Raw genomic sequence first — 14,869 nt, 5'->3', positions numbered from 1 at the left:
GCATTATGATTGTGTATTTGTATGCTTAACCAAACTTTTAATAATCCCTACCAAACAAATGCATGATTACTTACGGGCCACATGCATGTCATACATTGCTAATAATCAAGAGACAAAAATTAACCCAACATCCATAAAATTAACAGATGCAAACACTCATTGCATCATATGATAAGTTAGCTTTTTTCCTTTGTTATAGCCCATAAAGTAGTTTATACTTTAAAGTAGATAGTACTAATAAACTTTCTAATAACGAATATCATAATTGAGTTTATGATTTTCGATTAAAAAAAGTGTCCCATTTTATACCGGACCCCCTCAAAAATTGAGCCGTTGTTCAAATTTTCAGCTATCATCATCATCTTAAAAATACATTAATATTTGTACTACTAGTAGTATCCAATTTGAAACAGTGTGTTGACTAAACTAACAAGGGTAACATGGGAAACATACAAAACTCTTCTTACAAAGATCCAAAACATGGCCTCCATTTTTAGTTTACTACTATAAATAAGAAACTTTCTCTGCAAAGTATCTTAACTTCTTCCATCGTAGAAAAAAACGCAACAAAGACACACTACTAGCTATTCAGTATTCACACATACAATACAACTTTTTAAAATGGTCGACGTGGACCGTAGAATGACCGGTCTGAACCCGGCTCGGGCTCACTTAGCCGGTTTAAAACGTCTCTCCGCCAGAGCCGCATCTATCGCCGCCACCACCACCGTACGTAACGGTCTTCTCTCGTTCTCACCTCTCGCCGATAAAATCATAACGAATCTCCGGGACTCAGGGATTCACGTTCAACAAGGTCTCTCCGACGCCGAGTTCGCACGGATTGAAGCTGAGTTCGGTTTCGTTTTCCCTCCAGACCTGAGAGCGGTTCTCACCGCCGGTTTACCCGTCGGAGCTGGATTCCCTGACTGGCGCGCTACAGGGACACGGTTCCATCTTAGAGGCTCCCTGGATCTTCCTATGGCGGCTATTTCATTTCAAATCGCGAGGAACACGATGTGGGCCCGGTGTTGGGGTCCGAAACCGTCTGAACCCGAAAAGGCTTTGCGGGTTGCTAGAAACGCTTTGAAGAAAGCGCCGTTATTGATCCCTATCTTTAACCATTGCTACATTCCTTGTAACCCCTCCCTCGCCGGAAACCCTGTGTTCTACGTCGACGAGAATCGAATCTTCTGTTGCGGGATCGACTTATCAGATTTCTTCCAACGCGAATCACCGAATCGGGGCTCCGAAGTTGTGATTCTCAAGAAACAGAGATCTGTCACAGAGAAGAGTCTTAGCGCAGTTTGTTCTGAAGTGAATTTGACGCGGAGGAGTCTCGACTCAGGAGGGAGGACACCAAGATGGGTAGAGTTCTGGAGTGACGCCGCGGTTGATCGACTGAGGAGAAGCTCGTCATCGCGTGCAGAATCGTCGCCGGAGCGGTTTTTCGATATTAGAAAGTCGGAGGTACCGAAATGGGTTGAGAGTTACGTTGAAGAGATCGGGTCGGTTTTGAGAAAAGGTGGGTGGAGCGAACCGGATATAACCGAAATGGTGGAAGCTTCGGGTTCGGGTTTTTTTGAAGGTGATATGGTTATGTTGGATAATCAAGCGGTGTTGGATGCTCTTTTGTTGAAAGTGGATCGGTTTTCGGATTCACTTCGGAAATCTGGGTGGAGCTCCGAAGAGGTTTCGGAGGCTTTAGGATTTGATTTTCGACCCGAGAAGAAGGAACGGAAACCGGTTAAGAAACTGTCACCTGAACTGGTTCATAGCATTGAGAAACTGGTGGGATCGGTTTCCCGGTCATGAATGATACTAATTGAAAATTGAGCTGTGTTCTTATTTTGATGGTAATGCTAATATTAGTTTTATCTATATACTAGATTTTTTTTTACTTGAAAGAAACATGTTGAGGAAATTTAGGTTTGTACTTCCCTAGCCTCTTGGGTTAATACATTAGGAATTGGGAAAATGCATTCTAATCTGCGTAATATTCATTATCATATTCTCCTAAATAATTGTAATTTTATGATAAACAATAAAATGTTAATATGAACTTCTCTAATTCTTTTTATATAAGTATTTTATCTGTCTTGCTGTAACAATCTTTTGAATTTGAGGTTTCAGAATAATATCTTGGGAATTTGAAATGAGACATGCACAGTATGTTTGGAGTTTGCAAACAAAGAGAATCAATAGGCAGTACAAAGGTTTTGGTGGAATATCTTTAAAGAGACAGAAAAAGATAGATATATGTGTGTAGTCTACTACATGAATATGTTTGTGTTTGGCTTAGAAAGATGGTTACATTTTACACGGGGTATCCGGAAAGAAGATGGGAAAAGGCGTAGCCACAACAAAATATTGTGATGTTTGGAAAGTAGCAAGGAAAGATAGGGACCACGTGATGTCTGTGGGTAGCTTAGCCGAACAATGATTCGTTAGATAAATTAGGAGCTCAGATCCTCTCCCGTGAAATGCAGAATAAAGTTGTGTACGAGGGTTGAAGAAGCTTTTAAAAGTTTGCAGTAGTAGTTGATAATTTCTTCATTCCTTATCACCATAGTTTTCTCACACCAATGAAAATTTAGTATATATTGGACCAAGATAATTTTGATTGGACGCTGAAGGGAAAAGTCAATAAGTGTTCAAAAAACATCACAAAGTGATTGGATTGGATGTTGGGAGGGCGTGCCCAAGCATGTCATGGGTCGCCCGACTCAATCCATCTCGCCTATGAGGCAAGGCGCCAGGCTCATTTTTGTGCCAATTAGGAAACAACCAAATTGTTACGTGCTAACCCACACGTTTTTAACAAGGACAGAATCACTCTCCCAAAAAAAGAGACTGTTTTCTCTACTAATGTGGAGGACTGGTCTTCCTATTCATACTAGTGGAAAGAACCAATCTTTCTATCTATACACTCTAGTCAAGCAGTTGGGAGGAAACTCGTTTCTCACCTAACAATTGGGTTCACAAGGTAGACCTATAATTATTTCAACCCTTAAGGGAAATTCACTATTTTCATATATTCAATATATACAAGACTTTTGCATCCATACACGTGAGCAAATTCCCCTTAATGTGTTTTTAGAAGTACAATTGGCCTCATTGTAAGGTCTCGATAAAACTAACCTATACCACACTTACATCCAAATTTTAGTCGCCCTCAATCATCTTCCTCAACATGATGAAACAATGAGGCACCATTACAACTAGTAGTAACTATAGTGGCGGCCATAAGGCCAAATAAGAGATGTGAGTTGTTATGGAGATGTATCGCGATAACCAAATCCTAAAAGACAATATCTCTTCAGCAACGACGATGTGAAGACAACCCGCCTGAAGAGGTCGAGATATTGGACCCCCAACCTCTCTTTGATGAAATATGGGAGCTATAGTGTCGCATAACTTCAAGCCTCCATCATTGGTTATTTTGACAGATAGAGTGATCTACAGGAGCACATCGCTGTTGTAACACCCTAAAATCCTGACTCTTAATTTATAAAAGATAAACTGATAATTTTGCAAACATTGGTGTTACATATGCTCAACTTACATTCTCAACAACAACATAGTAAAAAATAGCAGCGAAATTCAAATATTTTAGCCATACTTTAATTGTCTCGATAAAATAAAGTACTTTATAAAGTGATATAACCCAGACTTGGATACAAAAAACAAATAACAAATATTCTTGTCCTAGTGTTATAGATCAAAGCTTCAATGAGTAACAACAATCAATTCACAATCCAATTATGTGTGCAATGCGATCAACACCTCGACTCTAATGCTTGTGGTATCAATCCTGGACATCAGAGTTATATTAATTATTTCATCAACGGTTTTTCTCCTTCGAACCCCACTTGTCATTGATCCCCCTTCAGAATCAGTGACTCATCAGTGAACCAAAGTCTATACATATATCACTGATATGATAAACATGATGCATGACATACAACAACAACATGCAGGTGCATTAATACTCATCACTGGTTCCTCTTCGAACCGTAACAAGTATGATATACAATTATAATTCACCAATAAAAATTCATACAGGTATTCACTTAACTCTTAAAACATGTCAATGTTATTCACCAATTCGTCAAAATGCAACAAAACAACAACCAATGGTCATTGCAATTGGAAACAACTCGAAAATTGAGTAGAAACAACCAACTATGTGTTGTCGCCCTCGCTTGGAGACCTATGATCGCGACTTTACGTATCTATTAGTCAGGATAACTGCAAGTGCACAGTCGTGTCGTGTAGTTTTAAAAGATATCGAATCCACATGGACTATAAATCGAACTACCGTTATCTAAAGTTACTATGTAAAGCTAAGGCTAATGATATTTGGGTTTTTTATAAATGGGGAAACTAAAATCTTAAATCTAGGTAAAATATAATAACAAACGGATATCAGTATGTATTTCATCTAACTTAGGTGATCCGAAGTTCCATTGGCCAGATTCTAATTAAATCAAAGATCTTTACTAACTATGTTGTTTAAAAGTCCTCCTCTCAAACTCTCGCTCTATTGATTCAGACTACGATCCTAACTCTTAATGTACGCTTTCGCCATCCCACCAGATTTAGAAACGCTTTTTGGAAATAGCATAGTTAATAAAATGCTTGTTTTATGAAGTCGTTATCTACTTAAATCTCCTAATCTCAAACTCTCGCTCTGTTGACTCGGAACATGCTAATATCCCTAACGTACGCTTTCGCCATCCCGCGCGGGTTTAAAAACACTTTTTGAAAATAAATAAGTTCTAATTAGTTCTAATACGCTTTCGCCATCCTTAAAACTAATGTCCTATGTCTACTATCCAGTTAAAGATCTCAAACTTTCGCTCTATTGATTTTAACCTTTGACCGTCTTAAGACCTCAAACTTTCGCTCTATTGGTTTTAAGACATACTAATTAAATTAGACATACAAACCAAAAACAAGTGATAGTTAATAAAATATAATTAAGCCAATTTATTTCGGATCCCTACGGTTAAATTACTCTACATACCGACATCTAAATAAATTAGCCAGACATACTTAAAGAAACAAACATGAAATTATAGTTATTAAACATGGAATTATAATTATTAAACATGAAATTATAATTACTAACCATATTATAATGATAATGATAGAACAATATCATAAGAACATAAAACTAAAATAATTGCAAATAAATAAACCTGGAAGTAAGGCAGACGAAATAAACTTGAATTAAATTGCGAACAAAACAAATCTTGAAACTTGAATGAAGCTTTGAAATAATGTCGGCAAGATTGTGATCCAAGAGTACATAAATTGTAGGCCTAAAACTAATGGTGTGGTAGTTCCTCAATGTGAGAAACTACCACTTTTACAAAGTGATAATTTATGCCTAAAACTATGAACAGCGCTTCCGCGCCTAAAACTTGGATCCCTTCAAATGAATGCTAAGACTCTTTATATAGTGAATGGAAGTGGGAGTTATCACGTGAGAAAGAGTGGGATAGTGGGAAGTTGAGAAAATCATGGGGTGAGTGGACTTGGAATTGTTCACGAAATTAATGGAGAAAGTGGCGGGGTCCACGTGCTTTTGGAGACGGGCGTCTCTTAGTGGGCTTGGAGCTTGGGGACGTGGCAGTGGACTGGAGACGGGCGTCTCCACTTTTTGGGGGAGAGCCTTTGAACGACTTGAGACGTGCGTCTCAAGTGGGGAAGATCTAGGAGGCAGCTGGAGACGTGCGTCTCCTTTTGGTGAGGTGGCGTAGAGACGTTGGAGACGTGCGTCTCCACGTGCTGGAATGACTTGGGCCACGCGCAATTGGCTTCTTCGTGGGCTGGACTTGTAGTTTGCACAATTGGGCCTTCTTTGCACCCCTTTCTTGCTTCAGCACCCCTTTTCCATCTTTTAGGCACAAATAGTAGTGATTTTAGCTCCATTTCTTTCCTTTTCACAAATAGTCTCAATATGAGTGTAAAACCTGAAAACATAGAAAATACCGGCATAATACCAACATAAAGCAACATAATTAAGATAAAATAGGGAAATAATCATTGTAAATCAAGCCAAATATGTGATACATTTTCGTGTTATCAACCTATAGCTCATTGGGCTAGCTCTCGCTAAACGCACCCATATCTTGCTAAGCGTGAGTAAAAAACCAAAAAAAAAACTTACACTGAACGTATCGCTACGCGAGGCTTCATCCTTGCGGAGTAAGAACGCTTAGAACAGCAGAACCAAAAACGTGAATTCCAACATTGAAGCCCTATGAAAGTTCCGATTTCAACCCAACATCACCCAATTCGCTCCGAAATCATTATGCATATTTCATATCATGTTTATTACATAAATTATCCATTAATTAAACATCTAATTTATCAATTTGTCATAAATCTATAAATATATTCATCATACCAAACCTATGAATATGAACATCCAATTTCAGATTTACACATAAACATTATACCCAAATTTCAACAAGAATTAGAGCACGAATTCCACCTAGATCACTGCAAGAAATTAGGTCTTACACAACTTTCTTCAAAACACATAAAACATCAACAATGTAGAAACCTAATGGAAACAAAGAAGTTGGCGAGGATCCCTCTCTATCCTTCATGCAATTTACATCCATAGATGAGTAATTTCCCAATTACCTCAACTTTCCAATATCAATCTAAGTTTTTGGGCTATGATGTTCTTCCCTTCCAAGAGTTCTCATAAGTTTCCTTGCCTCTTTCTCCCAATTTCACATTCTGACTACTTTACCTCCCTTCACATTTTCTATTTATTTAATCTAAAATTAATTTAAATAAATTTTACACTTTACCTTTCACTTTTTCTTATTTCATCTTTTCACTCTACTTTTCTCATTAATTCAACTTTCCCCCAAAACTCCTAATTCCCTATTTTCTATAATTTTAATTAAACAAAAATCTAATAAATCTCAATAAACTCCACAATTAACAAATAATTCACATAAACATTTTATCACATAAATAAATAAATAAAAGTATTTAAAAGTCAATTAAAATAATTAATTCAAATTTGGAGTGTTACAACTATCTCTCACTTAAAGAATTTTTACCCTCGAAAATCACTTGAAGGAAACAGTTCCAGATAAGACTTTCTCATCCGACTCTCCAACTCCCACGTCATGCTCCCACCAGCAGGTGTAACAACCCAAATCTACCTAACAGTTTATAAAGGAAATCAGAGTGCAAAATCTCAAAATAACATGCTTGAGGCGTCATATTTATCAACTTAAAACATATACGCATACATGCTCATTAATAAAGATACATAACACATATCAATGGGGAGAATTCATAATCCAATGGTTATTCAAAACCAAATCAACTTTAAAATAATGCAGCGAAATTCATAAACTCATAAACTTCAAATAATAACATCTTGGTCCAACACGAAACTTATGTTGAAACATCTAAGACCAACAAGAGTGCTTCTCCCACTTGATTCTTTCCCACCTATAGCCTTATGTTGAAACTTATGCTTTCCCTTACCAGTTGGAGCCCCATTAGGTTTACCACAGTTCTGATTCCCGTTCTTCTTCTCACTAACATTTTATTAGTGAGCAGATCTGGCCCGACTATCCTCATCATAGATTATGTATTTGTTGACTAGCAAAGAGAACTGGCCAATCTCCTGATAACCAATGAACTTCTTGATTTCAAGATGCAAGCCACTCTCGAAATTTATGCACTTAAAACCTTTAGCTCCTACCCCATTGTAGTGAGGGATAAACTTGGACAGTTCCTCAAACATATCCATATAATCAGCTACAATCATGCTCTCTTGCTTCAGCTTTAGGAACTCAATATCTTTATTACTGCAAACATCAGCCAATAAATACTTCCCCAAAAATTATTTCTTGAAGTTCTCCAAGTGATCTCAGTACCTGCAACTTCCAACTTCTGACAGGCATTATCCCACTAATACTCGGCTTCCTATGACAACATATGTGTCCCAAACAACACTTTTTACTTGTTAGTGAAAACTATAACTCAGAAGATCTTCTCAATCTCTTGAATCCAACTTTGATCACCCTCAGGATCGTACCTTCCCTTGAATATAGGCGAGTTATTCCTCTGAATCTTTCCCAACCCACAAAATTCATCAATCGCTCCCCGTTGATTTTGGTGAGTCTGAAAGGCCTCGTTTGCTTGCGCCATCACCTTAGCCATTGCTCCCAGAGCATAAAAAATGTCTTCATCATTTCTACCTATAGCCATTTCTTTTTGCATAACCAATCAAAAAAATTTAACTAATCGTAAACATAAAAGTAAATAGCAGTTAATAAAAAATATCAATAGTGTTCACACACATGTCGCATACAAGGGTACAAACTAGTTCACAACCTAGGACGAATGGACAAAGCAAACTCTAATATCAACTATGTAACACCCTAAAACCCCGACTCTTTATTCATATAAGATAAACTGATAATTTTGTAAATATCGGTGTTACACGTGCTCAACATACACCCCTAACAACAACGTAATAAGAAATAACGGTGAAATTCAAAGATTAGTTATACTTTAATTATCTCAATAAAATAAAGTACCTCATAAAGTGATATAACCCAAACTCGGATATGCAAAACAAATAACAAATATCCCCGTCCTAGTGTTACAAATCAAAGCTTCAACGAAACTAAATAACACATAAATATTAAATAAATGAAGATGCCTTACACCATCCCCCATCTCAATAAGCAGATACTCCTATACCTAATTATCTTTACTCCAAAAGAGTACAAAACTCCACAAAAAAACAAACAGGGATGAGAATACGCTCAAAATATGTTAACGTTGTGAAAGTTAGCAAGGGTAGCAACATTCATGATAATCATCAATGTATGAATTATTCACAACAACAACAATCAATTCACAATGCAATTATGCATGCAATACGTTCAACACCTCGACTCTGATGCATGTGGTACCATTCCTAGAGATCAAAGTTATGTTACTGATTTCGTCCACTCACCAATGGTTTCCTTTCGAACCCCACTCGTCACTGACCTCCCCTTCTGTATCAGTGACTCATCACTTCACTGAAGTCTATAGATATATCACCGACACGCATGATGTATGACATACAATAACATATAACATACAAGTGTGATACTTACCATTGGTTTTTCTTCGAACCGTAACCATCACTCATTATAAGGCCACCATCTTAAACATAACAAGTATGATATAGAATTATAATTCAACAATATGAATTCATACAAGTATTCACATAAATCTTACAACATGTCAATGTTATTCACCAATTTGTCAAAACGCAACAAAACAACAACCATTAGTCAATGGAATCAGTAATAGTTCGAAAAATCGAGTCGAAACAACAAACTCTCGCTAAACACAACTACCACATGCTAAGTGCGAGTAAAAAACTAAAAAAACTCACACTGAACATTTTGCTAGGCAAGGTTTCATCCCCGCTGAACGAGAACATTTACAATAGCAGAACCAAAAATGCGAATTCCACCATTGGAGCCATTTCAAAGCTCTGATTTGAACACAACAACATCGATTTCGCATAGAAATCATCATACATATTTCATATCATGTTTATTACATTGATTATTTACTAATTAAACATCTAAATCATCAATTTGTCACAAACTTATGAATATATTCATCATACCAAACCTATGAATATGAAAATCTAATTTTCGATCTACAAATACACATTATACACAAATTTCAACAATAATTAGAGCACGAATTCCACCTAGATCACTGCAAACAATTAGATTTTTACATAACTTTCTTCAAAACACATAAAACATCAACAATGGAAAAATTTGATGGAAACAAAGAAGAGGGCGGAGATCCCTATATACCCTTCATTAAATTTACACCCATAGTGAGTAATTTTCCCTTACCTCCATTTTCCAACAGCAATCAAAACTTTTTGGCTATGGTGTTCTTCCCTTCCAAAAACTCTCATACGGTTCCTTGTCTCTTTCTCTCAATTTCACGTTCTAGCTACTTTAACTCCCCTCACCTTTTCTATTTATTTAACCTAATATTAATTTAAATAAATTCTACTCCTTACCTTTCACTTAATAAATTCAATAAACCCCACAATTAACAAATAATTCACATAAACATTTTATCACCAAAATAAATAAATAAAATAATTTAAAATTCAATTAAAATAATTAATTTAAAATTTAAGGTGTTACCGCCGCAATCAATATTTAAACGATGATAATTGACGCTAGTGATTCTTTAAAATGCAAGCTTATGTCCAACACTTTCAACCTATAATTATTGAACATTTTATTAAACAAAATATTTAATAAAATATCCTAATAATATAAATAAACAAAGTATTTAATAAAATATTCTAGCAATATAAACATGAGTAACAATTGAATAAACCAATTCAATTCAAACTTATAAACCCTCTAAATCAAACTACAATACAAACCTCTAATTTGGGGGGAGTACATGATCTTTGCACATGTGCTCATGTGATGAAGAGTGGTCATAGGATGCATGTGATTAATACATTCAAATTTCAAATTTTGCTTGTCTATTTATTGCAGATAACACACAATTCATTGGTTTTCAATAATTTAAAAATAAAGAGTGCTCAGTGCTGTTAACGGATGCTCTAGAATATAATCATATATGATTAGAACTATAAAGAAATAGAAGAAAGTGAATGAACCGCCAACAGATAATATATAGATAACAATAAATGCTATGAAATCCAACCGTGAATCTTGGCCAATAATGTTGATGTGCGTTCCTCATCCTTTCTCATCTGTATCCTGTACAGTATTTATTTAATAGCAATCATAAAGAACTTACTATTTCACTACTTTAATATTTAAAAAAAAAGTAAAAGATTTTTTATGATAACATATATCGTCGTATTCAATTTATTTAATATTTTATAAAATATAAATGTTTTTTATTCAATTATAACAATAAAACATTTATGATAATCAATTGGTTGATATTTAATTGAAATTTCTTAGGATTTATATCAAATGTTTTTAATATTTTAAAGCATACAAATTTTAATTGATTTTTTTAGAATAAATTTTTATGTGACTCTTTAGTTGAAAATACATATAGCACAATCATTCAACAATTTCATTCAAACTCTTGAAGTTTTTTCAAATTGCTAGATATTATATTATTTTTATTCTTTCTGTTCAATTTATTTTTTTAATAACAAGCATGTTATTAGGTTTATTTGTAATTGTTATTATCAAATTTAATAGGAGTTGTGCTATCAGTCTATTAGAGATAAGGTCCCAATATACTCTCTGAATATAGTGGAGTATATGATTGTTTATTGGTTGTGAATCAAATGATATGGATTCTTGATGAACCCTTTACTTATATGTCCTTCGTAGTTATATCTTCTGATTGGTTATTATTGGCATGATCGGATAACACATTTCTCATAATGGGTGGGGACATGTAAGATACTTGTGATTGGTCAATTTTTTCCTTCTGACGTGTGTTATGACGTGAATGTGGTCATCTTTTCTGTTTGGATACGGCGACCACTTTTACTTCTTTTGTTTGTTCAGGTTGGAGATATGAGTCTTATGGATTCGTGTTTCAAATCCACTTGTAGGTAATATTGGTCCCGTGCCTTCTCTTCTTCCATGCCTAATATTTTAGGCTCGCGCAATATAGGCGTGGTGGGTCTTGACTATTGATCTAAGACCCATGCTTATGCAACAATTGTGAGTTTGAAACTCTGGCTCTCTTAGGCTTGTCTCAATCCACATCTCTCAAGTACAAGGCCTAGGTGGGACAAAGTGTTTAAAAGTATTATCTTAGTCCATCGTCCCTATAAATACAAGGCCCGATAAGGTCATAATGTTTGAGAATATTAGATCAGTCCACCATACCCCAAAGCATAAGTTTTGATAGGATGAAATATTAGAGCATATTATCCCAATCGACTAGCCCCATAAACATGAGTTTTGGTAGGGACTAAACGTGACAACATAATCTATACTCATGGGTACCAGAATCGGCCCAACACGTATTGAGACATAAGGAGAATTTAAAAATAATTTTTTTTTAAATTAATGATTACAATACCCTTTTTGGTCCCTTAATTATACCCTGTGGTTCACTTTGGTCCCTTAATTTTTTTCCGTGTCACTTTGGTCCTTTAATTTTTTAAACATAACCACGTTAGTCCTTCCGTTAATGAACTGTTAGTAAAAGTCCAAAAACAAGTTCCAAGTGACAGTTGACTTGCTGAGTTGGATAGGTGGAATCCATATGGCATTGTTTAAGTTTCTTGAGATAAGATTGACCACATTCTTTTTTTTTCCTGCAATTCTAAAACAAAAACAAAAGCCATGTGAACTTGAACAACAAACATAAATCATCAAACCAGTAGCACCACAAAGTGGTGTCTTTCTAATACATTCCATGTACAGTCCAGAAATATACATTTCATGTACATTCCACAAAGTGCTGTCTTTCTAATACATTCCAGAAAAATAAATAGTCAAACCAATAGCACCAGGCGGTGAAGATCCATGAAGCACCAAACTAGTCAACGACAAAATATCAAATCTCCCTGGAAGCGCCATCACTACTCAAGGACCTATAGGCTGCCGGAGAGAAACATTAACCACGGTTTCACTTGTGCTTAGAATGCAAATACCTCTCTGTCGTTTTCTAGCCAACTGAACAACACTATCAGCTATGAGTTGACTCTTTTTTTGGTAAAACCCAGATCCGGTTGTTCATGGAAAAACCCAAATACGATTTTGGAAAAACCCAAATCCAATTCGTTCATGAAAAACCCAGATACGGTTTCGAAAAACCCCACAAGAAATCTCAAACTTAATTTATTTGTAACCACAAATTATTTTCTCTTCTTTCATCATCTGCTTTTTGAAGTGAAAATACCACAGATTATTTTCTGAACTTTATTGAGGAAGCACGTTGAGAAGAAAAGGTCATAGCTTTTTGGCATTATGAAAAAAAATGAAATGCAAATATATATTAATATTTGTATGTTAAATCATGTAGGAGCAAAGTGGCTTAGTGGTAAACTATGATGGATTACAATCAAAGCAACCTTAGTTCGATTTTCTAAGGGGGGATTTTGGAATTTTTTGGAATTTTGGAATGATGTACCGTTGCCATGTCAGCTGCCACGTACACGTTATAAACGAACGTTCGAGGAAAATAGACGTAAGAGACTAATATGCATCTATTAAAAAGTTGAAGGACCAATTTGACACGAAAAAAAGTTAAGGGACCAAAGTGAACTAGAGGGTATAATTAAGGGACCAAAAAGGGTATTTTGCCTTATATTTTTAATTAAAATTTTGCTTTATAAATGTTTGAAATGCAAAATATTTATTAAATTATTTTAATCAATTTAGTTTAATATATATTTTTTAAATCAATAATAAAATTAATTCATTTAGTTTTTGTTGTGACATTTTTTATATTAAAATATAATTTAATTAACTTTAACTTTTTTTAAAAAACTTTTTTGATTTACGTAATAAAAATAATTAACACTGTTATACTATTTTATATTTGTTATATTATTGTTATATAAGTAATATAGATTAAAAAAGTCATATCTCTTTATTTATTTAAATATAGTAATTAATATATTATTTTTTTTATAAAATTTATAATAGTATATTATTAAGGATGAATAAATAATATTAACAAAAAAAACTTTATAAAGTAAGGGCAAAACAAGAGTGCTAATTGAATGGGGCGCGTTTATTAGAGAATTAAAAATACAGTAAAATAATAATTGAATAAAAGACTTACTAAAAATCACATACATAGTATCAATCGTTAGTTGGTTCAATTGGTAGAGAGGACCACAGTTTGATCCCCTGTAACTACGATTCGAATGAGGCTGGAACCACTTAATGTCAGAATTGACTTTTGAATTAGATTAGCGGTTCAGTGGACCGGATACTAGTGGTGAAAATAAAAAAAGGTCACATATAATCATTTATTTCTATTGATTTGGAAAGGAACGTAGAGATAAAGGTGATCATTAACACTACACTACTTATTGGTATAGAAAAATTTGAGACCCTAGGCAAAAGCATTAACACTACACTACTGATTTTAATAAAAAAAAAAGTTTGAGGCCCTAGGAAATTGTCTAGTTGGCCTACCCATTGGGCCAGGGCTGATGGGTACCCATCCAAACTTGTCCAGATTTGGACGGAGAAAACCCGCTTTGACTCGATTTAGGTTTGAAGTTTGACTTTTCCCCAATTTCTAAAGATGGGGACGAGACGGGTAATGAGTTCACTTGTATCCACCTAAACCCGCCTAATTTATATCAGTTTTTACTTTATTATTTAGTTTTGATAATTTTAATGAGATACAAGCTTTTAAATAGGCTTTCAGGCCAGGTAAAAAAACTGAGTCTATAATAGGCCATATGCAAGACTTAGGCATTTTAAGTTTATCGTAGGTTAGACTCAGACCTTCTAAAACCTAGCCTATTTCTACCCCTAGTATTGATGAACCTTTTGTGGTATGTCGTGTTATACTTTGGCTTCAAATTTTAATATTTATTAGTGTTTTTAAAATGTGCTAGTTTTGCATTTATTTATTTATTTTGAAGAGAGGGGTGATATGTGCATTTTTTTACTTCTGACCATCACTTCGTATCATTTATTGTTCATCCTAGTGTTGATTCCTATGTATTTCATTTTTATTTTATGGTTATATATAAAAATTTCTTTGCAAATTTCTTTTCATTTATACTTTTTGTTGTGAATTCAATGCCAAGAACAAAGTATAGAACAAGGAAAGAATAAAGGACAATGAAGAAGAAGAACACAAGAAT

At 34.7% G+C, this 14,869-nt stretch overlaps 1 protein-coding gene across 1 annotated transcript; it reads left to right on the top strand.

Moving 5' to 3' along the window:
* Positions 1 to 484: 484 nt before the first annotated feature.
* Positions 485 to 2,112, top strand: LOC131624680 (uncharacterized). The gene has a single exon (XM_058895608.1). It carries the CDS (start codon positions 622 to 624, stop codon positions 1,810 to 1,812), a length of 1,191 nt encoding a protein of 396 aa, XP_058751591.1. The 5' UTR covers positions 485 to 621; the 3' UTR covers positions 1,813 to 2,112.
* The last annotated feature ends 12,757 nt before the right edge of the window (positions 2,113 to 14,869 follow it).

Source organism: Vicia villosa, unplaced genomic scaffold (genome assembly GCF_029867415.1).
Source record: "Vicia villosa cultivar HV-30 ecotype Madison, WI unplaced genomic scaffold, Vvil1.0 ctg.000148F_1_1, whole genome shotgun sequence".
In the NCBI taxonomy this organism is placed as follows: domain Eukaryota; kingdom Viridiplantae; phylum Streptophyta; class Magnoliopsida; order Fabales; family Fabaceae; genus Vicia; species Vicia villosa.
This window is presented reverse-complemented; position numbering and strand designations above follow the sequence as displayed.